Here is a 27,253-nt window from a genome sequence, read left to right as displayed (position 1 = left end):
TCAATCGGCTTGCAATCTAGACATGTGCCTTGACCAGGAATCAAATTAAGTCTGGTTCATAGGTAGACTCTTAACTACTAAGCCTGCAACCCAGGCACGTGTTGACCAGAATTGAACCAGTGACCTCTCGGTGTATAGAACGTTTCCCAACCGAGCCACAACTGCCAGGGTGACAGACTTTTAACATATAAGTTACAATGCCTACAATATTCCAGACACTGAGCAATTCACTCCACTCACCCACTGCCATCATTTCCAATCTATACTACTACAATAGACTGGGGTCTCTCACATCCGTACCTTGCTTGCTTCTATCTATTCTCCACATAGCAACAAGAATTATCTTTTAAAAATAAAGCTGATCCCATCTTGCTCTTGAAACCTCCTAATGACTTCCAACTCTTTCTCAGGTGGCTCTTCCACTGGCATCAACATTCCCGCTTTACTGGGCCTTTTCTTTAGCTTTCTTCTCTCCCTTCTCAGGCCTTTGGAAATACTGTTCCTTTTGCCTCAAAAATTTGCCCTATTTAACTCCTTTATTCTTCTTGAATCAACTAAAACATCATTTCTGCAGAGAACTTGTCCCTTCTTGTTCCCTGTGTGTCCATTAGACTGTGAGAATCATGAGAGGAGGTCCCATGTTTGTTTTTGTTCTTTGCTCTCTACCCATTAACTAGAATTGTGCTTGGCATATAATAGCAGGGTCTCTGTAAATATATGAAAGAATAAGGAATACTATAGGTCAATGCAAGGAGATATCACCTCTCATTAGCTGTGCTTAGTCCAAAGTTTAAGATTTAACATTATAACTAGGCATTTAAATGAAATAGGTTTTATCTTATTAGGAGGATCAGAGAATAAAACAATAAATTGGTTGGTATTTTATCTAGCTAATGCCAAGGCTAATCTCTACACTACTGTTCACTTTCACAATTGGTAAAGAATCTTATTTTCTAAGACCTCCCTAACTTTTTTTTACACTCAAAATACACAAAAAGACAAGGGAAAATTTTTAATTATGTACAATTTTATAATGCAGATTATTAAATACAGAAAACAATGAATCCAAAATTTAGGATGTTGACTCAATACTGAAGCACATTATGAGCAGTAGAACTTAGAGAATGGGTAGTATTTTCTCAATTTGGACATCCTGTGAAGTGATATACATATCCACCTGATATAATCAATGCCCACAACTTTTATACCTAAACTCATCCCAAGTCACACTAGAAAATTAGTCTCATTCCTTTATAACCAGAACCCAATTGACCTCTAAAATGTTTCATTGGATTTGATCCCAATGACTTAGGATGTTTTAAAACTTGAAAAACATCTACACAAGATGAAGAAATGTGATCACAAAGAATATTTAAAACACTAACTACTAATTCTAAATGTCATTCCAAAACAAAAATTTTAATTATCTTGCACATTCTTGGGGAAAATGTCCATACAACATTCTTTTGGATACAAAAGTGTTGTAACTTTTTTTAAATTGGTTTTAGAGAGAGGGAGGGAGGGAGGGAGACAGAAAAACACTGCTATGAAAGTGAAACATCCATCAATTGCCTCCGGTGCATACCCAGATTGGGGATCAAACCTGCAATCTGGTATGTGCCCTGACCAGAATTGAACCCATGACCCTTGAGTGCACTGGACGATGCTCCAACCAACTGAGCTACACCAGCCAGGACAATGTTGTTAGAACAACAACAAAGTACTCTTCAGTCAGCCAATTATCCTCAAAGGCAACTATCACCAGCTTAGATTGCCACGCAATCACCATGTGCTGGAGCATTCTTTCCACGTCTCTCCTCTAGAGCACCTTGTGACACGAAGATGCATAAGGTCACTGACAAGATTTAGAACAATGTGCAGTAGGCAGGTTTTGTAACTGAAGCTTGAGCAGTTTTCGAGCTGGTGAAGAATCTAATTGTTGCGCACTCCTCTTGCCTACAAAGGAAAGGAGCCAAAAAATAAATTTCAATTGAATTCAAATAAGATTTATTGCAAACTTACTGCATGAACACTGTGCCAGACTAAAGGGCATTACAATGACAAATAAAAATCTCTGTTCTCAAGTAGATGACAGCTGGTAGGAAAGCCAGCTATAACTACAACCAAAATACATTGTAATAAAAAAATGAAGGTATGTATAGCAATAATTTAGATCTGGAGTAAGTAAGGGCAGTGTCGGTGAATTTTTGAGGAATGAACAGGAGAAAAAAGGCAATGGGTATTTCTTAAATCTCAGATTTACTAAAATAAGATGGTTTATGGGAATTTAATTCTTAGTCTACTGTGTTTCTGTGGAATTTCCCATCAAATACGAGTATCCACAACATAATAGTTACTGTGAAAGTGGAGGAAGGGGAACAAACCACTTGGTGTGGTCTTACCCTCTGAGACCACGTGCTAAGTAAGGGCAGTTTAAATCTGAAAGGTTATCCCTCTAGTCCAGTGGTTCTCAACCTTTCTAATGCCGCGACCCTTTAATACAGTTCCTTATGTGATGGTGACCCCCAACCATAAAATTATTTTTGTTGCTACTTCATAACTGTTAATGAATCGTAATGTAAATATCTGTTTTTTCTCATGATCCTAGGCTCTACAGCAGCGATTCTCAACCTGTGGGTCACCTAAGACCATCGGGAATCACAGATATTTACATTATGATTCATAACAGTAGCAAAATTACAGTTATGAAGTAGCAACGAAAATAATTTTATGGTTGGGGGTCACCACAACATGAGGAACTATATTAAAAGGTAGCGGCATTAGAAAGGTAGAGAACCACTGCTCCAATCCCCTCACAAGATACTTACTGAGTTGTACTGACATCTTCTGGAAGCACTGGGTACTTTCATCCATAAAGGCATGCAGCTGCTTCACTGATCCTTGCAATTCATCCATCTGCAGATGAAAGACAGCTATGAGCTGTAAGGGTTCACGGCTTCTTTGACGTTCCCTCAAACACACGGGGCAAGTCCTGCTTGGAAGCCTTGCTTTTGTTGTTCTTTCAACCTGGAATGCTTATGTCAGACATTCTGTTTGCTCCTCCAGATCCACACTCCACTCCTTCACACTGTTCTATACCCCAGAAGGCTGACCGAGATAACCTCTAACAGGATCCCATGCCCTCTGAGTTCTGAGTGGGCCTGGTCCAGAGGGAGCCCAAGTTAGGGGGGAAAGCTGAATGAGGTCTGCATATTTTTGCCCAGGCCTGCTCAGGAAAGGATCATTCTGAGTGAGCTGTGTCTCTTAACTGAAGATCATGACTCTCTCAAAACAGCCCACTACGGGACTTTCTCCACTCAGGTGCCACAGTAACTCTTCCTCCTCTCCTCCCGCAGGCCTAGGGGTAGTAAGAGCTCAGCTGCCCCATGTTCCTTCACTAACCCTTACGACTTCCCAATATCTACACTCTAAACATAGCCCCTTATAAACTCTCCTTAAATTACACTTTATCAACTGCTTCCTGCTGATACTCGGAACAATAAAATACTATTCTCCCAAATGTCCTCATGGCTCACTTCCTCATTTCTTTCCAGTCTCTGTTAAATGGCTCTTTAGAGAGACTATCAACAACTGTTCTGTATCGTATCCCACTGCCCTCCTGTACACTGTCTCCCTTACTCTGCTTTATTAGCACTAATCACCACATATTGTTTCTTTTAAATTGACTCTCCATGTTTCACCAAGGTAGAGTTAAAATACTTACCTTATCTTATTAAACATATTCTCCAGGTCTTTTTGTTTTCAAGGATAAGAAGGTAGCAAGGCTGGATAACTTAAACAAATATAAACTCACCACCAATTCCATACAATCAAAGACTTTGTTCTGGCTCTGTAATATTTTCTGGTAATCAGGCTTTGTATTAAGGACTTCATTCTGGGAAGACCCAAGATATGCTGTAGGTTCAACTTCAGTCATTTTTGTTTCAGTTGATCCTCTAAAAAAAGGGGGAGAGCTTTTAAAGAATTTTTATAATCACTTTCTGGGGAAAATAATGAAAGATCACCTAGGGAAAAAGCGTCCAAAAAAGCTTCATTAACCTGAAGCAATATTCTTCTTATTAACAGTGGGGTCCAAAACCATTATCTGGTATTGATTTTTTAATAAAGAAAATTTTATTTCATTAATTTTTAGAGAGAGGAAGGGAGAGGGAACGATAGGAACAATGAAAGGGGAACATCAACATCAACTAGTTGCCTCCTGCATGCCCAACTTCTGGGGATTGAGCCAGCAACCCAGGTATGTGCCCTGACCAGGAATTGAACCTGCGATCTCCTGGTGCGTGGGTCAACACCCAAACACTAAGCCACACTGGTCAGGCCAGTATTATTTTTTTTTTTTTTGAGGAAAAATTAAACCTTATTTATTTTTAATTTAAATTCTTTACTGTTTAAAGTATTACATATATCTCCTCCTCCCCCCTCCCCCCCGCATTGACCTCTCTCTGACGGTTCCCACTCCCAAACCTTATTTATTTTTTAAAACCAGACCACTGGGAAAATATATCACAGTCTTAAACAGCAAACAGACAGTCTATATTATCATTTCAAGTAGTAAGTTGGTAAAAAGACAACAAGGTCCTTATCAAAATGGTAAGGTGCTAGATCTGAGGTAGGAATACTGCAGGACCAAGGCAAAAGTGGTATTTGGTAATGGAGGGGAGGGCTGCCCCTCTTTTGCTCTAGTGAAGCAACAACTCACCCCTGAGTTGCTTACTTTTTCTCCTTTAACCTTCCTGTTGCCAAAAGATCATCTTAGTAGGGCTCTGTTATTTGAGGGGACTAAGTAAGCAATACTGGGTTTAGGTTTCATTCCTGAAAACCAGGTTTTTTAAAAAACTCCAGTACTTCATAACTTTTTTTTTTTTTTAAATATTAGAGATCCAATGCACAAATTTGTGCACCTTGAAAGGAACTGGTAGACATAGAGGCGTGTCTCAGCCCATCCTCTGTGCCCCTGGCTGGCCCCTCCTGCCACAGCACCCAGTCCCTCTCTGCCGACAGCTCCATTTCTGCCACTGCTCTCACACACTGAAGACGCTGGCCCGGTTCGTACCCACTGAAGGCGTGAAGTGATTGGGGCCGACACCAGCAACAGGTGCGAGTGGGGCTGGTGCTGTCAGTGGGTGTGAGCAGCAGCTGCTGCCCTGATCGCCCCTCAGGAGCAGGGGGAGGTGGAGAAGCTCTCAGGGGCGGTCAGAGCTGGAAGCCACTGCTCACACCCACTGAGGGTCCCAAGCGATTGATCAGGATTGGTGCTGAGCACTGGCAGCGGGTACAAGTGGAGGCTCCATTACCTGCAGAGGGTGCAAGTGGGGCCATCACTGGCAGTGGGTGTGAAAGGCGGCTGCTGGTCCCAATCTCCTCTCAGGAGTAGGGGGAGGTGGAGAAGCCCTCAGGGGTGATTGGGGCAGGCAGCTGCCACTTCACACTGATGGTGCCAAGTGATTGGAGCCAGTGTTGGGCACCAGCAGTGGGTGTGAATGGGACCAGTGCCGGCAGCAAGTGTGAGTACCCAGCAGGAGTGCAGCGTGAGGAAGCAAATAATATTCAGTAACCACCAGAGGCTTTCCCTGATGACAGAGGCCAGTGCCCTGCCTAGGTCTTGCACCCTCGCTCACCTGCTCCACCATCCCGCAGCGGCCAATGCCCACCATGTTCTGAGCACTCCCCCTTGTGGCCAATGCATGCCATAGCAATCAGTTGTTCAGTTGTTCTGCCATTTGGTCTATTTGTATATAAGCCTTTTATTATATAGAATATTCTATTGATTTTTTTTTACAGAAAGGAAGGGAGAGGGATAGAGAGTTAGAAACATCGATGAGAGAGAAGCATTGATCAGCTGCCTCCTGCACACCTCCTATTAGGGATGTGCTTGCAACCAAGGTACATGCCCTTGACAGGAATCGAACCTGGGACCTTTCAGTCTGCAGGCTGACGCTCTATCCACTGAGCCAAATCAGTTAGGGTTTATTTCAGCTCCTCTCAACAACCAGCACTGCACTGGAACATGAGGCCCTGCATCTTCCAGATAGTCTCTTTCCAGACTCTTTACCATGGTGTCCACCGCCTCCTGCACCCAAAGCTGCTTCAGGTCCGCCTCAGCGACCCTGTGCTGCACTGCGCCTCGATGGCATCTACATGGACTCGATTAACTCTTTTACACCACTGGACACCAGGAAATGCTAGAAGCTTCGTGTCAGTTAATGCCATTTAACAGTAAGGTCCATTTACAAAAAGAACTACAGTTGGAATAGAGTAAAGCCAAAGCTTGTTATCCTTAAGTCAATGTCTATGATCTTCCACCAAAAAAATTCTAGGACACCTCAATTATCTAACTGAATATAATGGAGAGTTCATGAAAACTGATGACTCTTGCCGGACCGGTTTGGCTCAGTGGATAGAGCGTCGGCCTGCGGACTGAAAGGTCCCGGGTTCGATTCCCGGCAAGGGCATGTACCGAGGCAGCTGATCGATAACTCTCTCTCATCCATGTTTCTAACTCTCTATCCCTCTCTCTTTCTCTCTGTAAAAAATCAATAAAAATATATTTAAAAAAAGAAAACTGATGACTCTTTAATAAGAGCAACTACTACAATTTACTGAATGCCAGATATTGATAAACACTTTCCATTTAATCTCACTTAACACTCACAATAACCAAATGAGATAGTACTAATATTATCTCCATTTTTTAAAAGATATTTTTTATTATTGATTTCAGAGAGGAAGGGAAAGGGAGAGGGAGATAGAAACATCAATGACAAGAAAAAATTATTGGTTTGCCTCCTGCACGCTCCAAACTGGGGATCCAGCCTGCAACCCAGGCACGTGCCCTGACTGGGAATCAAACCGTGACCTCATGAAGCTCAACCACTGAGCTACATCAGTTGAGTTTATCTCCATTTTTAAATGAGGAACTTCAGGCTTAGAGATTAAGTGGCTTGCCCAATATCACAAAATAAAGTAGTATTAGGGTTTGAACAGAAGCAGTCTGCTTCCAGAAGCATTCCTCTTAACCAATAAGCCTGCCCCATCAAAACTGTTTATTCTGAAACTGCCATATCTTATACATTATGTCTTCATAAAGAGAACATGTCAGGGCTGAATAAAGTAACTGATAACCATCAATTCCTGCATTGGGAAAGTTTTTCAAACCGTATTCCTTAAAGCACCTCTCTTCTAAGAGGCCACTTTTGCAATTAAGAGTCTTAGCTACCATTTTATAGTTGGGTTCCTTCCTAAGATTCTGTTACTAAATAAAAATCTTGCACTTCCCCACTTTATTGTGCCTTTAAGACCCAGACAAAGATCCTCTCTTTCCATCACCCTATTTCATGTCTTTGCATTTCCACAAAGCCCTTGGCCAGGGTTCTCTCCCACACCTGCAGCGCAAAGGCCATGTGCCCACTAAAGTCCCCTGACTAATGTTTTTGGCCCAGCCCAGGATTCCAGGTAAAAGGAAGAGATGTGCCTGTCTCCACCAGGAAGTAGAATGGCAGCCAAAGACACAGAACACAGGCAACTCTGTTGACTGAATATAGTGATGCCAACTCGCTTCCTTTCCTTGACTCTCCATTTAAGGTCAGAGAGTGCTAATAAATATTTTACAGTGCTTTGATGAGTTGATTAGCCTATGAGATAAAATTCGTCATTCAATTTGTGTTAATGAAACTAAAATCCATTCAAATCAAACTCCACAAAGTGAAAAGATAGCTTCTGAATTCCAGTTGTAGATCTAACCTGGATAAGATCTCCTCAGCCTCCTTCTGATAGTGCAGCAAGAGTTGATCCCAAGTCTGACGTTCTAAAGAAAACCTATAGGATCCGAAAAAAAATTCTGTTAATTTTTGTTTATCTCATTCTGAATCACTCAGGGCACCAATAGTACATTAGGTATCTACTGTGTTCTAAGTTGTGAATAAAAAGGCCATTAAAGAATTATAAACCATGACTGATTTAGAGGATATTAATTTAATAAAATCAAACACACGTCCTTAAAATTAAATTAACATCCTTATTCCCTAGACTACATTCTATGAAATTGGCCATAAGCACAGACCATAAGACCCCAATATGCAGATAAGTTGTAGTGTTGTTAAACTAATATTGACACTCAGAACAGGATGTTCATTATTCATTTTCCCAAGTTTAATTATTTTCCCCAACTGAACTTATATTTTTTCAACAAAGGTTCATTCATTTTCACTTACTTTGTTATGTATTCCTTCATCTCAGCCACTGATGCTTCCAGAGACAAATCTGATGCTTTTCTGGAATACAGATAGCATTGTGTGATAAACACAAATCTTTCAAGAACTCTTGCTTTTAATATGGTAACTTACATAATTTCAAAAGGCAATAAAACATGTTCAGAATTTATCTTTTGTCCTGGCCGGTGTGACTTAATTGGTTGAGCAACGTCCTGTGTACCAAAAGGTCACAGGTTCGATTCCCACTCAGGATATGTGCCCAAATTTCGAGTTCAGTCCCCAGTAGGGGTGTGTTTGGGAGGCAACCAACCAATGTTTCTCTTTCACATCTATGTTTCTCTCTGTCTCCCTCTTTCTCTAAATATGAAACAAACAAACAAACAAAAAAAGAATTTATTTTTTGCCTGGCTGGTGTGGATCAGTGGTTGAGTGTCAACCTATGAACCAGGAAGTTAAAGTTTAATACCTGGCCAGGGCACATGCCCAGGTTGTGGGCTCAATTCCTAGTAAGGAGCATGCAGGAGGCAGCCAATCAATGATTTTCTCTCAACACTGATGTTTCTACCCCTCTGAAATCAATAAAAAAATAAAAGTGTGTGGTTTTTTTTTAGTTCAAAACCTAAAAAATAAAGTAAAATAGAAATGCTATATTAGATAAAAGAATTTATCTTTCAACAAATATTTATTTCTTAGTCTCTCACTTTTATATTAGATCTCTTCATCTTTTCTTTCATCAATGCCAATTCACACATAAAGCACCTTCCTTTAATTTCTTCCTTGCGTAAAAAGTCTGTGACCCTCTACTGCATTCAGAAGAAAAGCAAAACCTCCTTAATCTGGTACTTAAGGATATCTGTTCTCATGCCATCCAGTTCATTAATTTTGATTCCTACTGTTACCTTTTATCTATTCTGTCCCATATAATCTCACTCACCCTGACCCTGAATATCTGGGGTTTTCAATCTCTAAACTTCTGTTCACATCAGTTTTTAGTGTCTTTCCCTTCCACCAATAAAAACCTTAACATTTTTTAAGGCCCAACAATACTTTTTCATATGACTGTCTTGTCTTCCTCCTTAAACTAAAGCTATCGCTGTACAGGGGACTTACACCAATGGCTCAGCACCGCTGAATGACTAATCCTAATGGAAAGCACTGAAAATGCCAAAATTTTGCAAATGTAATTGGTATTTTACCTGACAAAAACAAATGAATTGTTCTACCTTTCATGTTTTTCTACCAAGGCCTATGACACACAGCCTCTATCAATGCTGGCTGAGATGCAACAGCTTATGGCTTAAATTCATTGCATTAAAAGAGACACTATGTTAAGTCAAATTTTGTTTGTTTTTAGCACTCAAAAAGCCTTTGTTTTTATTTAGCTTTCTGATTCTGTGCTTGTGCCTTCAACACTTGCACAACAATTTTCTGCTCCTCAATAAGGAAAGCACGTTTGATCCTGTCACAGGCAGGTTTAGCACACATGGATACACCATAAGCCCTGCTGGCATGTTTTTTCGTTTTAGACAACCTCATTAGAACTTTAGTTCTCACAGCACGAGCTTCACAAAGTTGCCTGGGCTCACACCTTGTGCATATTTTAGTGCTTTCCCAATCTTCTTGGTATAAACGATGGCCGAAACTGGTTTGGCTCAGTGGATAGAGCATCAGCCTGCGGACTGAAGGGTCCTGGGTTCGATTCTGGTCAAGGGCATGTACCTTGGTTGCGGGCATATCCCCAGTAGGGGGCGTGCAAGAGGCAGCTGATAGATGACTCATTGATGTTTCTAACTATTTCTCTCCCTTCCTCTCTGTAAAAAATCAATAAAAATATATTTTAAATAAATAAATAAAATAAAATAAAGGTAAACGATGTCTCGGGATTTGGGACAGCCTAGTTTTGTTAGAGGCTGTATTGTAGAACCATCTCTGGTGGTATGTCAAAAGTTGGACCATTCTGAATGCCTAAAGACTCCATCCCCAGAAGAATGAGTCAAAATATTTTCCATTACCCGAATACCAATGTTAAATTTAAGAACAGATGGAAAAGTAGATCTTTGCAAAGTCAAAACTAAAAAGTTTATGATGTAAGCTCTAGTGACATGATTTATTACAGGGCAGGGCTCCATACATATAGAGGAACAACAAGTTTAGGGGTGGGATTTCTAAATTCTCTCAATATTCTTGCTTGTAAAACAGCTAAAGAACACAAGTTTACAGTGGAACCTCAGTTCTCCAACTTAATTTGTCCTGAAAGGTTGTTCAAGAAGTCATTTAGTCAAAAGCCAAAAATTTTTCCCATAATGAGGTAGAGGGCTGGGGTGGGCTAGAAGGGGTTAATGGGGAAAAACAGAGAACGTCTGTAACACTTTCAACAATAAAGATTTAAAAAACAGGCAGCCGCGCCCGGAGGTCCCGGATCTGTCTCTTGCTTCAACAGTGTTTGGACGGAACAGACCCAGGGACGCCGTTCTTCCAGCCTCCGGCCACTCTCCTGTGTCTCATCCAGTCACCACTGTTAGCGCCACCTCCGGGACCAGCCGACACACCGGTTTTTTGGTTGTTTTGTGTGTTTTTTTCTACCTGAAAGCCTCATTACTGAACAACCATGAGCTCCCAAATTCGTCAGAATTATTCCGCCGACGTGGAGGCTTCGGTCAACCGCCTCATCAACCTGTACCTGAAGGCCTCCTACAACTACCTCGGGCTGGGCTACTATTTCGACCGCGACGATGTGGCCCTGGAGGGCGTGGGCCACTTCTTCCGCGAGTTGGCGGAGAAGAAGCGGGAGGGCGCGGAGCGTTTGCTCAAGTTGCAGAACCAGCGAGGCGGCCGCGTTCTCTACCAGGACGTGCAGAAACCGCCCCAGGATGACTGGTCCAAAACTCTGGACGCCATGGAATCCGCCCTGGCCTTGGAGAAGAGCCTGAACCAGGCCCTTCTGGAGCTGCACGCTCTGGCTTCCTCCCGCGCAGACCCTCACGTCTGCGACTTCCTGGAGAACCACTTCCTGGACGAGGAGGTGAAACTGATCAAGAAGATGGGCGACCACCTGACCAACATCCGCAGGCTGGCCGGCCCCCAGGCCGGGCTGGGCGAGTACCTCTTCGAAAGGCTCACCCTCAAGCACGACGACTAGGAGCCTTTGGCGCCCAGAAGCCTTTCAGCGGTCCCCGCCCGCCTCTGTCTCTGGCTTTCGCCTGAGCCTCTTCCCGAAACTACTAGCCATTCCTTTATCCACCCTGGAGCCCTCTCCCCGGCACGGGACCAAATGAAACAATAAAGCTTTTTGCAGCAAAAAAAAAAAAGAGAGATTTAAAAAACTTTTTAACCATTCCCTATTTTAACCTTTTTTAAATATTCAGTACCTGTCTAATGTACTGTTTTTCTGATTGTTTGTTTGTTGCCTCACCTGAGGATATTTTTCCACTGATTTTTAGAGAGTGGAAGGGAGGAAGAGAGGCACAGAGAGAAAAAGAAACAACACTGTGAGAGAGACTAATGGATTGGTTGCCTCCCGCATGTGCCCTGAAGTACGTGCCCTTGACTGGAATCTACCTGGGACCCTTTAGTCCGAAGGCCCAAACAACTTTTGTTAGAGAACCAAATTGTTTGAGATGGGAGACATTAGGAACTGAGGTTTGGCTGTTGCATGGCTAGCAAAAATTTGAAGAATGCTTTCCTTTCATCTTTCCACAGCTGGTTCCTTCTCGCCATTCAGGTCTAATAGGTCTCAATTCAAAGGTGAATTCAGTAGAGGTCTAGCTAACCTACCCCCTCAAGTCACTATTATTGACTTCTTAGATCACTTTCTAAATCATTGTATTTGTTTAACTGTATCTCCTATTAAAGTATATCACAATAAAATACCTTGTTTGACTTAGTTATTTATCACTATTTTCTCCAGCATCTAGAAGAGCCTGGTATGCAGAAGATGCTGAATAAATGCTTGATGAGTGAATGAACTGTCTAATTATAATAAAAAGCCTTAATTCAATTATAATTTAGGACAGAAGGGCAATTGAACTTACCCCTCTGAAACTTCAAAACATTTCTGTAGAGTTCCATTACTTTCCAGTCTGTCTGCAAAATGTTTTAATTCTTCAGAAAGAGAAGATGCTAGAGAGAATAAGACTACATGTTATAAACAGAATATAAATTTTCACAGGAAGCTCTGACAAAGACATAAAACACTTAAGGTAGTCTCAGCACTTCGGTCCCATCACATTCTGACCCTCTTACCTACTTTCAAAAAAGTGGTATAAATATGCAGAAAGACTGTATCTTTTTTTTGTAGATATACATAAAATGCAAGACGAGTCTTCTTTATGACATTTATTGATAGTGTTTTTTTTATATCTGACTGGTGAAAAAGCAGTTAAAAAGATATATCTGCACTGACATTTCATTCTTTTCAAGAGATTTGAACTGCTGGTGCTGAAAGGAAATGTATCACAGAAGTCAGGCAATAGGAAACAGTGTTATAAAAACATGTTGAAGGCAAATAAAGCATTATAAGCATAAGGTAAAAAGTTTTCTGCTTATACCTGGAAGAGTCCACAATTACATTCAGGTAAAGAATAAGGAAAAGGATGTTAAATAGCTATCAAGATAACCTTGACATATCTACTCTAATTATGGTCCAATTCTCAGATAATTTTAATTAACAAGTAAGTCTGAGATCATGCATTTGCTGGGTTTGACTCTGGATGATTGTGTAGTTACTGTAAGGAAAACAGCTACTTCCTAGATGGCTGAAAACTGACTCCTGGGAAAGAATATTTGTAACTTATATCACTGATGAACAGCTAATTTCCTTAACATAGAGAGTTTCTACAAATCAATATAAGCACCACATGCCAGCTTTCAAAAATGAAGGATTTAAACAGAAAATGAAGAACCTATGGTTCTAAATAATATTTAAAAATGTTTATCCTCCTTGAAAAACAAACATTAAAATTACAAAATACCTTTTGTCATCTGTAAAACACCTGAACTGTTTGATAAAACTGTATTGGTAAATGTGAAAAAATAGATATGCAAACAAATATATTTGCATATTTGCTGGTGAGAGAATAAAATGAAACAACCTTTCTAGAAGGCAATCTGGTAATTTTTATCTTTTGTTTGACCTATTTTATTGCAACTCTAGAAATTTATTTTTACTTGTATATGTGCCAAAAGGCATGTGTAAAAAGGTATTTGCCCTAGCTGGTGTGGCTCAGTTGAATGGAGCATTGTCCTGTATACCAAAAGGCCATGGGTTCAATTCCTAGTCAGGATACATTCCCAGATAGTGAGTTCAATCCCTGGTCAGGGTGTGTATGAGATAGCCAATTGAAGTTTCTCTCTCTCTAAAATCAATTTAAAAACATATCCTCAAATGAGGATTAAACAAAAAAGTATCCATTACCCTATTCATTTTAATAGCAAAAGACTGAAAACCCTAAAAGCCCACAATAAGAAAATTGGTTAAATAAAATATGATACATTTATAAAATGGAATATCATGTGGCTACCAAAGTGTCAAGATAGCTCTACATGTGCAGTATGGAATAATCTTACCTAATAACAGACAAACATGTAAACTGACTCTATCTCCGCTATGCTCACAGCCAATCATGAATGACTATGCAAATTAACCCACCGTCTTCGTCATGTTAATTTGCATAAGAAGGAAAGGAGCAGCCAGGCGGGATGCCAGCTATGAGTGGGAGGAGGTGTGCGGAGGAGCTACAGGAGTGGTGCTCTGGCTGGGAGTGAGGACTTGGCGGCTGCCCGGTGGCTGGGAGCGAAGCCAGGAAAACGAAGGCCTAATTCTTACACAAATATTGTGCAACCGGCCTCTAGTCTTCTGCAATATAAACTATTAGGGGAAAAAAAAAAAAAAAGACAAGGAAAAGAACAGTGCAGATAGTATTACTTGATTTTAATGTATAATTGTTTGCAAATGCAATATCTCTGCAATGATACACAAGAAGCTGGTGGCTGTGCTTGCCTCTGTGGAGAGGAGCTGTGACTATGGTTTAGAGTGGAGGGCAGGCTTACCTTCTGAACTTCATTAGCATATATTATTATTATTTTCTTAACCCTCACCTAAGGATATGTTTTTTTTTAAATATATTTTATTGATTTTTCACAGAGAGGAAAGGAGAGGGATAGAGAGCTAGAAACATCGATGAGAGAGAATCATCGACCAGCTGCCTCCTACACACCCTCTACTGGGGATGTGCCCGCAACTAATGTACATGCCCTTGACTGGAATCAAACCTGGGACCTTTCAGTCCGCAGGCCGATGCTCTATTCACTGAGCCAAACCGGTTTTGGCGAGGATATATTTTTATTGATTTTTGAGAGAGAGGAAGGAAGAGAGAAACATCCATCGGTTGCCTCTAATGTGCACTCCAACTGGGAATCAAACCTGTAACCTTTTGGTGTATGAGATGATGCTCCAACCAACTGAGCCACCCTACGAGGGCAACATATATATATTTTACGAGGGCAACATATATATATTTTAATGCCATCCCAAGGGGGGCTGGTTTTGTAAGGTAGCAGCTTCTGTAAATGGGGATCCTAAAAGTGGGGCTTCAACTGACTTTAACAGAAGGTACAGTTCAAGATCAAAGCTCACTTGCCTATTTTGAGCAACTTACCTTTGGCTCTAAAACTTTCAAGACTGAAGCCCTCTGTGCCCTTTAGGAAAGGTTCAAGTTTCTGAACAGAGAACTAAATAAAGAAAAGCATTTTTAGTACAATCAAGATTTTCCAGGCCAGTCCCAACAAAGCTCATATAATTTTACAGGCTTAATAAATGTGAAATAATATTAATTAATTATATAATGCTGACTTAGTATGTAGTCAGACCTCCAATGTCTGTTTGAATTTAGATTTTGACCTACTCCTACTTTAAATTATCATTATTCCCTGTCATTTGTTGCCAATGGCAAGAGATATTAGATTGGGGAAACCTCTCAGCAACAATACCAATGGGATAAAGAGCCTAGTCCAGACAAAATCAGCTGCTAGGATTATATCTGGCTTTTAAATTAATCCAAACTAGAGAGAAACATCTTTTAATTTTAACAGATGAATTAACAGTTTTGATCTCTCTTTGGGACTCTCACAGCAACAGCTTACAAAAAGCATTTCCCAGTCCCGAAAATCTCACCTGGAAACTGGAAAGCAGGAGAGAGCCAAGCCGTTTGCTTTCTGCTAGGTCAACGCTGATGGATTTGCTGAGCTCTAACATAAAATATCAATTTAAGAAGTGGTATACTCACAGTTATCAAAATAAAAAAACCTGTAAAATTTCCTCTCTCTTGATGCAGTCTATTTTAAGGCAAGAATGCTCAAGCAGCCTTCTTTATTTAAGGGAGAATTCATATTAGTCACATCTGATTTTTTTCAGGTTCAACGAGAAATGAAATTTACCCATTTGTGCATTCTAGCTTTAAAAAGTTATAAGAACCTTATATGTATTACATTAAAACCTTGTCTTATTAAACAAGATAGGTACATAACATTTTTTGATGTTTTATATTCACCATTCAAAGAAAGGAGATGGAAACATTTGAACATTTTTATGACAGGTACTGCAGTATGCTTGAAATACATTGTCTTAAGAGTCCTCTCATAACCTATGAGCTCCTTTTTACAGGTGTGGAAACTGAACCTCAGAGGAGAGATGACATGTTTGAGGCCAGAAACTAGTGAAATAAGAATTCAATCCCAAGTCTGCCACCAAGCCTGTTTTTCCCAGTAATACCATGCTGTCTTCTACAATGAATTGATAACATTAATATTAATTTGTTGAACATTTGTTATGTAAAAAACTTTTTATTAAACACTATACATACTTCATTAAAACTTGAGGCAAATATCTTATCGATTCCATTTTACAGATGATGACACGTAGGCACAAAGACTAGGTAATAGGTAACTTGCCAAGGTCACATGGTGAGACAGCCTGAATTGGATGGGCATTTTACATAATTATGTCAGTGAATCCTTAAACAAGTACAGGATGCAGACACTGTTTTTTTCAATTTGCCCATTTAAAAACATGTTGTTAAACAGCAAAGGAAGTTTGCTTTGAGAATTTGAGAAATACATGTCTTTTCATCCTCTACCTTTAGCCAGTTGTATCTTTAAAGTTCTTTTGACTCTTTTTTTGATAGCTTCTCACTGCTGTTAGTTAAAAAAACACACAGAATACCTTCTGCCTGTAACCAAAGAAATCCGGCAAGTGGCCAGGAATAACAAGGAAATAAGCTTATTACATCGGTGATTTTCTGTGATACAGAATGTTAGGTTCACATGCTCTGGAACAGAGATAAAGGTTAGGGAGACCTTAGAGAACTGATGCTTTCTTGGCAATACATGAGCATAATTGGGGCAGCAATTTTTCTGCTATGCTAAGTGGCTGTTTTTATCCTGTTTGCCTGTTAGACATAGGCCATCTGGAAGTGAGATAACATCTTTAAAATAATCACAATAGCTTAATATTTGAGCTATTTACCATGTGCCAAGTATTGTATTATAACCAATTCATTTTTTTCTCGTATAATTTTATAAAATAGATATTATTCCATCCCATTTACTGATGAGGACCATAAGACAAAGGAGGTTTAAGCAAGCCACTTAAGGTCAGTTTTTCCTAAAATATGCTAGAGACTTCCCATGTTAAATCTTGCACTTCAATAAACTGAGGCTCAGAGAGGTGATGTGATTTACTTAGCCACGTAGCTGAGAAGTAGCAGAGTCGTCTGTCCCACTACAATCTTTCAGCCAAGTCAAGGCTGTCCCATGTTCTTCCTACCAGACCTCACTGCCTTCTTATCTGAGCCGCAACTCCACATCCCATGTGTGCAGCACCCCACCTGTGATGCCCTGATGAAAGGGAGGCAGGGACTTCCGCCTGTTGACTTCTTTCATACTTGCTCGCCGCCAGGATTGCCTTCTGTCTCGATGATGGGCAGACTGCTCTTGGGGAGACAGATGAAGAGACCTGGGCTGGAGTGCTTCCTCGTGGCTGAGTTCACAACACTCCCCCTTTTTAGGGCTACAACCAACTCGAATTCCTTCCTTTGAAACTCCTTGAGTCATCTCCAGGGAGGCAGGCGATTTATTACACACTTCCACAGGATTGGCATTTGATTCCAATGGATGATCATGAGCCTTAGATGTCACTGGTTCCTCTTCTAGCACTTGTTATAAAAAAGTCAAAATATAAAATCAAACCCACAACTGAGTATTTGTGCAAAAAAGTGGAAATAGAAGAGTGTATGCCCCAGATCATGGAGACACTGAGAAAGTACCTGTGCAAATACACGAATATGTGACTCCAGCTCCACCAGAGCCAGGAAACCATGTGAGGATAGCGAAGAAACCTGAACCCAAGGTAAAAGGTACAAAACTCACCTTCTGCAGTCTCTGATCTAGTCACTGAAGTCATCCTGGGTGGAGAAGCCTAAAATGGGAAAATGAGGTGATCTGTTCTTCACCCTTCAGCCCCAGACTCACCGGGGTTTTACTACCCAGGAATGGGCCTTGTGCTTTCCAGCCTCTCTGAACTGCCCATCTCTTTCCCAAGAAATTTACCTGGCAAGGCCCAATGTCACCTCGCCCACCACGTCCACAGAGACCATCAGCAGGGTTCATCATCTATTGTTCTGTATTTCTACAGAACTTATCACTGGAAATACTCATATCTCCCTTAACACATAATCTACTTTATTTTCCAATTATTTTGTGTCTAACTAGTCCCTAATTTCCTAACTCATGACCTACATGGTCTTCCAAACTAGAAAAATCAAATTATCCTTTACATTTTACTTTTAAAATTATCCAGATCTCAAATCCCATCCATTCTAACAGCCTCTCTACATCTTTTTAAAAAATATATATTTTATTGATTTTTTACAGAGAGGAAGAGAGAGGGATAGAGAATTAGAAACATCGATGAGAGAGAATCATTGATCAGCTGCCTCTTGTACACCCCCTACTGGGGATGTGCCCACAACCAAGGTACATGCCCTTGACCAGAATCGAACCTGGGACCTTTCAGTCCGCAGGCCAACGCTCTATCCACTGAGCCAAACCAGTTTCGGCTCTACATCTTTTTTTTTTTTTAAATATATATTTTATTGATTTTTTACAGAGAGGAAGGGAGAGGGATAGAGTGTTAGAAACATTGATAAGAGAGAAGCATTGACCAGCTGCCTCTTGCACACCCCCTACTGGGGATGTGCCTGCAACAAATGTACATGCCCTTGACTATAATCGAACCTGGAATCTTTCAGTCTGCAGACCAACTGAGCCAAATCGGCTTCGGCTCTACATCTTTTTTTAAAATTAAACTTAATTAGCGTAACATTGCTTAATGACACTATATAAGTTTCAGACACTATATAAATTTATAATCCAACATTTGTATACTCCATTGTGTGCTCAATATCAGAAGTCATCTTCTGTCACTATACAGGGTGGGGCAAAAGTAGGTTTACAGTTGTAAAAAAACAAACAAAACAGTACAATAGGTAATGCAAGAACAAACTCTGCTCTCATGCTCACAACTAAAAACCTACTTTTGCTCCACCTTTTATATTTGACCCACTTTACCCTCTGTCTTTGCCCCACCTTCCTTCTCCTCTGGTAACCACCACTCTTTGGCCTGCATCTATGAGTTTGTCTCTAAATCTTTTCTCCATTTCCACTTCCTAGTTTAGTTCAGGACTCACAACCTCCCCCACCTCCCACCCCATCCACCCAGTAATCCTGTCCACTGGTTTTCCTATATCCAGCACTGCTCCTCTCCTAGCCATTCTTTAGACAGCAGCAGCGATTTTTCCAACGCATTCAGCATTAGAAAATAGCGTATTTTTCATACGCTATTCCCAACCTACCCATGTCTGCTTTCCTGCTAGCCCACATCCTGCCACCACGTTTGAATCTTTGCATATACAGCCTGTAAAACGGATTCATCCTTCCCAACCTAGCTCAAAAGTTAAGCTTTCACACCACTTCTCTTTCCTAGCAAGGGGCTGTAACGTCTGTTTACATGTCGGTCGCCCCAGACGCACTGTCTCTGTATTCCTAGTGCATGTCAGCAAGGACGGATCGGAAGACAGCAGGGACCAGGCTGAGGCATCTCTACATTGGCCGTGCTTACCCCTCACTCCCAGCGGAAATCTGTACGGGGAGGGGCGCGAGGGGAAGGGGGGAAGGGTAGTGCTAAGTAAAGAGAAATGAATATATCTGGAGGGACGACACAGATATAGGCCATGGACCTACATCCCCGCAGTTATAACAATCACGGATTCAAGCCTGGAAATAACAGCAACTGTCATTGGGTAAGCTGCTTGTTAAACCCTTATTATATGCCAGGACCTATGTTATCTGTGACCGCTTTATTTCCATCATTATCTCTTTACCCCATTTAATCCTTTGCACAGCTCCATAAGAACCGTCGTCCTTCCCTCCTAGCAGATAGAGGAACTGAGGTTCGGAGAGCAAAAGCCTGCCTGGGGACAGAGGCGGAATTCGGTGACCCACCCCAAACCGAGACCGCTGGCTCTGCACAGGCCAAGGGAGAGGCGCGATCATGCTTAGGTTTGCTCTCACCCAGGAGGCCGCGGCGCCTCGGGGCACCCCCAGTGTCCGCTGTCGGAGGGGAGCGGCGCCCGGCCAGGACTGGGTCGAGGTCCGACGCCAAAAGGGCCGGTGCGAGAGTGAGGGGGGCCGTGTCCGGGGAAAGGTATGCAACTTCCTGACCTCAGAGCGACACCCGTTCAGTCCGAAGCCTCCGTTCTTAATACAGGACGGCAGGTCCCTCTCCGCGGCCCCGCGTCAGTCCCGGGCCCCCTGTACCTCTGATTTCAGGTCTAGGTCCGGGGCGCCTTGCACGGACCACGCCCCGCGCCACTGCGGCCGCCGCCTCCGAAATCTCCCGCCAACTCAGAGCGCATGCGCGGCCGGGGCCCGGCGGCTCGGGCTCAATTACGCGCACGCGCAGCGCCTGCCTCCTTCAAGGCGCACGCGTACACTGGTATTTACCCTCTGGCGAGCCCCGCCTCCGCCGCAGCTTTCTCCGCCCGGAAGTGGCCACGTTACTGTCTCCCTGCGCTGCCACGCCCGGAGAGGCCCCTCGGGGGGACCTGCCACTGCGTCCTGACCTTTTGCGCCCCGCGGCCCAGAACCCATCTCAGATGGGGAAACTGGGTCCTAGAGGTGACTAGACGTCCCGATTTTTAACAGTTTGTCCCGCGTCCCGCAGCGTTTTAAAAAAGTCCCGATATTTGGAAAAAATTTCTGATTAGTGATGTTGAGCATTTTTTTTTTTTCTTGTCTCTTGGCCATCTGTATGTGCTCTTTGGAAAAGTGTTTATTCAGGTCCTTTGCCCATTAAAATGTGGACTGTCTCCCAGGGAAGACTGGAGCTATGAACTGTTTGCTTCATTCTTTTCTTCTACTCCTGCGTTAGCACCTTTTCTCCTCTGCGGCCCTTTCAATATATGGCAAAGTTCAAGAACGCTGTTTTGCAGTCTCATTGCAGGATACTCTTTCCTCAATTGCCTGATGCTCCTCTGCCCACTCCGATAGCCTAAAAAAAAATTTTTTTTTCTTATTTGTTGATTTGAGAGAGAGGAAGAGGAAGGAGAGGAACATTGATTTGTTGTTCCACTTTTTATACATTCATTGGTTGATTCTTTTTTATTTTATATTTTATTGATTTTTTACAGAGAAGAAGAGAGGGATAGTTAGAAACATCGATCAGCTGCCTCTTGCACACCCCCAACTGCGGATGTGCCCCCAACCAAGGTACATACTCTTGACCGGAATCAAACCTGGGACGTTTCAGTCTGCAGGCCGACGCTCTATCCACTGAGCCAAACCAGTTTCGGTGGTCTATTCTTGATTGAACCCATAACTTTGGGGTTGTCCAGACCCCATAACTCAGTTGCTTGTTCTAACCAACCGAGTAACCCCGCCAGGGCTCCCATAGCTTCTTGCCTCTGCTCCTTTGATTGCCATTCCTTCTACCTGGGAAGACTTTCCCTACTTTTTTCTGGAAATTTTCTCTAATTTTAACTCTAAGCTGAGGATTCATCTGTTAGAGTCTTCTCTAAGGTCCTAAGCTGAGAACCAGATGTCCCTTCTGTACTCCCAAGAGCCCAGCCTGTGCCTTTTTCATTATTCTTGTTGGCCCCAAAAAGCAGGCTGCTTCCTCAGTACCAGGTATGATGCCATGAAAAATGTCTTCCTGCATGTATGGTCCTTACAGATCTGCAATCTCTAATTGTTGTATTATGAGCAGTCCACAAAGTCTGAACGAGAGGTCAGGGAGTGGCAACAGGAGCATGACTGGTCATCCTTCCATAGCAGCTGTTGTACTTGGAATGTTTTTTCTTTTTTTCTTTTTTTAATGTATTTTATTGATTTTTTACAGAGAGGAAGGAAGAGAGATTGAGAGCTAGAAATGTCGATGAGAGAGAAACATCGACCAGCTGCCTCCTGCACACCCCCTACCAGGGATGTGCCCGCAGCCAAGTACATGCCCTTGACCGGAATCGAACCTGGGACCCTTCAGTCTGCAGGCCAGCGCTCTATCCACTGAACTAAACCCGTTTTGGCTGGAATGTTTTTTCTGATGAGAGGCAGAATCCTGCCTTCTTGAAATTCCTACCATGTGTTTTTAGCCTGCTGGCTCCAACAGCCATCTGAAAGCAAAGATTTGTCCTGGCCAGTGTGGCTCAGTGGTTGAGCAATGATTTGTGACACAGGAGGTCATGATTTGACTCCCAGTTGGGGCACATGCCTGGGTTGTGGGCTCTGTTCCGAGTGTAGAGTGTGCGCGAGGCACTTGATCAATGATTTTCTCTCATCATTGATGTTTCTATCTCTCTCTGCCTCTCCTTTCCTCTCTGAAATCAATAAAAATATTTTTAAAAAAATAAAATGAAAGCAGGGATATGCTCTTGGTTCCCTGAATAACACTTGCTGAGAGTCAATGGTACCCAGTTCCTTCTGTGTCCATCTACTCTTCCAACTCCTCATTTGCCAACATCCCAAGAACAGAACACAGTGTTCTTTTTCTTTTAAGTACATTTTTATTGATTTCAGAGAGGAAGAGAGAGGGGTAGAAGCATCAAGGATGAGAGAGAAGCATTAATTGGCTGCCTCCTGTAGGTCCCCTACTGGGGACTGAACTAGCAATCTGGGTACGTGTCCTTGACCCAAATCGAACCCTGGACCCTTCAGTCTGCGACTGACACTCTATCCACTGAGCCAAACAAGGTAGGGCCAGAACACTGTTCTGATCCAGAGCTGGTCATCCTGGAGTACAGTGAGAATATAGCTTACTGGAATCCAGATCCAATACTTTCTCTGTCTCCTTTCCCTGCTCTCAATTCTTCTACAGCTCCCTAATGTCTACAAATGTGGACATTTGTCCCCTCATAAGGCACTGTGTGACCAAAGATTCTTTTATTGTTACCCTTTCCAGTGACATAAAACTTCTTACAGTTCCCCAGTTCTGCTCTGTTCTTTCTACTAGGCTTTCACATATGCTGTTCCCTCTCCCGGGAACCATCTCTCCTCATCTCTTGCCTACAACACACCACCATCTCAACCTTCAAATGTCCTGTCCTCTGATAAGCCTTTCCTGATTCCTCCAGGCTTCCTGAGTGCCCTGTGATTGACATCTGCTTTCCTGTCTTCTAGGCCCATCTCTTGCATTCTCACTGCCTAGCACAGGCTGTTTGTTGTTAGATCCTCAAAACAATTTTTGCAGTCAGCTTCCAAGATGGCTCTCACTGGCCTCTGCTTCCTTGTGTTCATGCCTAGTGTAGTCCTCTCCCGCACTGCATAGGGTTAATCTGTTTAACCAACAGGACATTGCAGAAATGATAACGTGATTTTCAAGGTTTAGTCATAAAAGACATTGTGATTGCTACCCTGCTCTCTCAAAGATCACTCACTCAGGGAAGCTAGCCACCATGTTGTGAGGATACTCAAGCAGCCTCGTGGAGAAGTCCACATGAGAAGGAACTGAGACCTCCTGCCAACAGCAAACACTGACTTGCCAGGCATATGAGCCACCTTACAAATGGATCTTCCTGTCCTCGTCAAGCCTCACATGACAGCAGCCTGATTGACATGAGACCCTGAGTCACAATTACTCAGCTCCTGAATTCCTAACCCACAGCATCTGTGACATAATGAATGCTTTGGAATAATTAATTATACTGTACTAGATAATTAACACATTTCTAAAGTGTCCTTTTTTTCCCCATGATAATTTTTAAGTCTTTTGTAGAAAAGTTCAATTCCACTTTTGAGCACTCTGCATGTTCGTTCAGTGGTCACATCCCATTTCATGGGAGACTCTGAGATGTCTGCAGTCAGCAGCCGGGAACACCTGGTGGCCCCTCCCAAGTGGCCCCAAACCAGCCCGCTGGCTGTGGCATTCCCAGGGATCCTTACTTTCCAGACAACTAGGGGCAAGCTACAGTCAGGTTTCAAATGTGCTGGGGGCTCCACCCATCCCCCAAGAAAAATCAGAGGAAAATCCATGGAAGCTGTTCATATGACATACTTTATTTCCAATCTACAACCATTAAAAACCCTCTGTAAGTTTACACTGTACAGTTATTCTGTCTGAAATAAGACACAGGGGCAGGGAGAGCTGGTGGGTTGGAGACCACAGTCATCCTAGCACCCAATCCATCCTGGAAAGGAGCCTTAAAAGACAGGAGTGAGCAGAAGAGAACAGTGGACAGGAGAGGCAGACAGTTTGGCCAAGGTTTCTTTCCCTGGACCCTCGACTGCAGGACCCTCACCAGAAAACCAGGCTGGGCAGTACTGGCAGGAGTTGGGAGGGGCAGGATGGGAAGGAAGGACAGCTTCTGGGTCTCTTCCCCAGTCACTGGGGGTTGGAGCTGTTTTTTGGCACAATCTGCAAGATCTCCTTGGAGGTGGGAGGAGGAGCTGGGGATTTAGGATTCTTTTCTTGAGTTAGTCTTTCTTTCCATTTGAAGAGGGGCCGTGAGCCTCTGATGAGGTTCCCAAGGGATAAATGGTCAGGGTCTTTTCTCCTCCTGCCCCAAAGACTGCCCACCCCCGCCTGGTTTGTACAACCTACATAACCTTTTATAAAACCCAGGCAAGTGGGAGAGGTGAGCAAAGCTGGAACCAAGCCAGGGGCAGGAAAAGGAAAAACGTGTGCCTTCTCCCTGCCCTCCAGCTTCCAGGGAGGACATGGGTTTTGTTGGGGTGGGGTTGGGGGGCAGGTGGGGAGAGTTCCCAGTCTCTCAGGAACCTCGAGTTGGTGTTTCCCACCTGTTTCTGGTCTGGGCCAGCCTCAGTCCCTCACCAGGCTGCACTAATTGCTAGTATAGGTCAGCAGTTGGCAAACTCCTGTTTTATCAGAATTATCCGGAGGGCCTTGCTTGCTGGGCCCCAGCCCAGAAGTTCAAATTAGGTAGGTCTTGGGTGGTCCAATACTTTGCATTTCTATCAAGTTTCCAGGTGATGTTCTTGCTGCTTTGAGAACCCCTGGGTACCCCGTCCACAGCAACCTGGCAAGGCCCAACCTCAGAGGCACCAAATGCCTCGCAAGCTGCTAGGAATCGTCTTGTAGTGAATCCCCTGTGCAGAGAAGTAAACTAAGGCACAGAGATCAGGGGTTAAGCTGAGAGAGGAGCCAGGATACCAGGGTCCAGTGAAGAGAGGGTGGGGATGCAGGACCCCAAAACATGAGGGGTGCCCTAAGGCCCCAGGGATCATCCTAGTTTTCAACATTATACAACCAGCTAAACTCAGGGAAGTTAAGAGGTCTGCCCAGACCTGAGGCAAGTCTCAGACTCCTGACTGAGGTTTCTCCTCATGGAAGCAGTTTGAGACATGTCAGAATGGAGTGTGACAAGGCAGCCAGGCCTGATTACCTTGGCCCTTCAAGGATGCTTAGAGGAAACCAAAGCTCCTTTACTTGGGGTCTGGGATCCAGAGGGCTGGTGAAGGGCAGGAAGAGACAGGAGCAGGGTCAATGGGATAAATAAGGGCTGGTCCAGAGAGTATGAGGGAGGAGTGGGGAGGAGCCCTGGGCACAGACAGGTCTCAAGCCCAGCATCACGTCTCCTTCAGTTCTTGGGTCTGTGGGCTTTGCAAACTGCAAGCATTTGGGGAGAGGATAGGGGCAGAGCCAGGGTCAGCTACAGGTTCAGCCAGGATAGGTTAGCTGTTCTGGAGCTGGTGAAGCCCAAGGGAGAGCAGAGAGTGGTGGGGTGCCAAATGGACAGACATGGACAGATGACCAGGGAGAGAAGCCAAGCCAGGCTGCATCTCCTCAACCAAGGAAGGCCATGCAGTCTGGGCAGGGAAGAGGCCTAAAATGGGGATCCAACACCCCTCCCCCAAACACACACACACACACACACACACACACACACACACTCTCCCAGTGGGAAATGCTGGGGTCCTTCTGGAAGGCTGTGGATAGAGAAGATAATGTGACTCAAAGATGGGTCTAGATGTTTCTGGACTGGGGGTTGGCTGGGGCCGGGCCCAGTGAGATGGGCTGGTAAGGCTGATGCCACCTAAGGCATTGGGGAAAGGAGCCCCCTTTGGTGTGAGAAAACACAAAATAAAACAGAACCCAGAAAACACCCCCAGATCTGAAAGCAAACATGAGTTGGAAGACCACAGCCTAAGGCACTTCCCTGATAAGACAGGAATGTGAGCCTGGGGTCAGGGGGAGGGAGGGTGTGAGGTGCTGAGGTTACAGGGAAATCCATGAGAGGGGAGCAGGACTGGGAAGACTGTTCTGGGAGGGCTGAGGGATGGATGCTACAAGCTCGCTCAGGGTCCAGAGGAGGAAAACCTGTCCATTGGCCAGGGCACTGGGTCTGCGGACAGGAAACAGCAGAGAAGAGGAGGCAGGGAGAGGGGAAACTTTGGGGGACGTTGATAAGAGAGAGGATGCATGAGAGGTGGAAAGTGAGCAGACAGAGGGAGAGGCACAACCAAGATCACAGATGCCAAAAGCTGGGTTCTGGTCCTGGCTCTGCCTCTAGTTTGCTGTGTCCACTTGGGTGAGCCGTTCTCTTCTCTGGGCCTGATCCCTCATTTAAAAAGGTGAGATTAGACACAAAAATGGCAAAGCGTGAACAATTCCACTTACACGAGGTACCCAGAATAGGCAAATTCATAAATAGAGTAGACTAGAGTTTACTAGGGGCTGGGGGGAGGGAGAATGGGGAGTGTTTAGTGGATGGCTTCAGTTTGGGATGATGAAAAAGTTCTGGAAAAGGACATTGGTCATGACTGCACAAGACTGTGAATGTACTTAAAATGGCTACCAAGTTTTATGTTATGTATATTTTGCCACAATTTAAAAAAAGTGAACGGGGATGGTTCAGATGATCTTTTGGCCCCCTTTCTACTCACTGAGACTAGTGAGGGGAATGTCACCCCCAGGGTCAGGCCACTGAGGGGCTGGCCTGGGGACAATGATTGGACCACTTCACATGTGAATAGAATCTTACACTTTTCCAAGTAGACTTGCAGGCACAAGACAGTATTTGGTCCTCACCACAAGACACGTGAGGTAGAAGGACATTATCCCCATGTCATAACTGGGGAAACTGAGGCATAGAGTAGCTACATGATCTGAGTCCAAGGAGGTCATTCAAGTTGGTGGCAGTTGGTGTTTTTTTTTTTTTAAAGTCACCTGGAAAACATCCTTACACCTTAGGTTCATCTGTTGAAGTATCAGTTTGTTTAGTGGTCTCTGAAGGACACATGCATGAGAGTTGTCTCCTGGGTCCAATATGCTTGCCTCCCATGACTGGACAATCAGACTGATGGAACCTGTTTCTCTTTGTAGAATGGATGCCAGAAAACTCAAGAGTAAATTTTAATTGCATGGTTATGAGAATTACATCAGACAGATTTGGGGAATGATAATTCTTCTTGCTTTTTTACTTATGTTGTCTTATTAAACTAAGATTTTAAAAGATTAT

The 27,253-nt window shown here is 43.3% G+C and overlaps 3 protein-coding genes across 12 annotated transcripts in view; 1 reads left to right on the top strand and 2 right to left on the bottom strand.

Annotated features, from left to right (window-relative positions):
- Nucleotides 1-999: 999 nt before the first annotated feature.
- Nucleotides 1,000-20,197, bottom strand: DSN1 (DSN1 component of MIS12 kinetochore complex). Of its 7 annotated transcripts, XM_045574592.1 has the most exons (12): nt 20,007-20,197; nt 19,405-19,490; nt 17,655-17,703; nt 17,114-17,434; nt 15,403-15,476; nt 14,888-14,960; nt 12,263-12,350; nt 8,232-8,291; nt 7,762-7,836; nt 3,815-3,956; nt 2,829-2,916; nt 1,000-1,956 (listed from the first exon to the last, which is right to left on the bottom strand). In XM_045574592.1, the coding sequence occupies exons 3-12, from the start codon at nt 17,686-17,688 to the stop codon at nt 1,853-1,855; spliced, it is 1,059 nt and encodes a 352-aa protein (XP_045430548.1). In that variant the 5' UTR covers nt 17,689-17,703; nt 19,405-19,490; nt 20,007-20,197; the 3' UTR covers nt 1,000-1,852. The 7 variants fall into 7 exon arrangements, with proteins under 7 accessions (XP_045430548.1, XP_045430547.1, XP_045430549.1 ...); XM_045574591.1 differs by lacking the exon at nt 19,405-19,490; XM_045574593.1 differs by lacking the exon at nt 19,405-19,490 and having other exon boundaries at nt 20,103-20,161.
- Nucleotides 10,629-11,539, top strand: LOC118708146 (ferritin light chain). The gene has a single exon (XM_036419215.2). It carries the CDS (start codon nt 10,840-10,842, stop codon nt 11,368-11,370), a length of 531 nt encoding a protein of 176 aa, XP_036275108.1. The 5' UTR covers nt 10,629-10,839; the 3' UTR covers nt 11,371-11,539.
- The window catches only part of SOGA1 (suppressor of glucose, autophagy associated 1), a 77,884-nt gene continuing 61,804 nt past the window's right edge, over nt 11,174-27,253 (bottom strand). For 3 of the 4 annotated variants that reach the window (XM_045574588.1, XM_045574589.1, XM_036419199.2), the window contains exon 16: nt 11,174-11,412. The gene's annotated coding sequence lies outside the window, so the exon portion shown is untranslated. Of the gene's footprint in view, nt 11,413-17,311; nt 17,441-27,253 lie in introns of those variants that run through there. The other variant, XM_045574587.1, reaches the window with a different exon arrangement.

Source organism: Pipistrellus kuhlii, unplaced genomic scaffold (genome assembly GCF_014108245.1).
Source record: "Pipistrellus kuhlii isolate mPipKuh1 unplaced genomic scaffold, mPipKuh1.p scaffold_m20_p_6, whole genome shotgun sequence".
Classification (NCBI taxonomy): domain Eukaryota; kingdom Metazoa; phylum Chordata; class Mammalia; order Chiroptera; family Vespertilionidae; genus Pipistrellus; species Pipistrellus kuhlii.
Note: the sequence above shows the minus strand (reverse complement) of the source record. Positions and strands in the feature narration are given on the sequence as shown.

Bases quoted from the DNA above. Each gene is read 5' to 3' on its own strand.
- LOC118708146 (XM_036419215.2), top strand. From the start codon at position 10,840: ATGAGCTCCCAAATTCGTCAGAATTATTCCGCCGACGTGGAGGCTTCG.
- DSN1 (XM_045574590.1), bottom strand. From the start codon at position 19,693: ATGGAGCTGTGCAAAGGATTAAATGGG. The intron at 14,961-15,402 runs GTGAGATTTTCG...TTCTTTATTTAG, and splicing joins TCCTGCTTTCCAGTTTCCAG to TTCTCTGTTCAGAAACTTGA. The intron at 3,957-7,761 runs GTTAGATCTACA...CCCTTTTTTTAG, and splicing joins GCTGAGGAGATCTTATCCAG to AGGATCAACTGAAACAAAAA.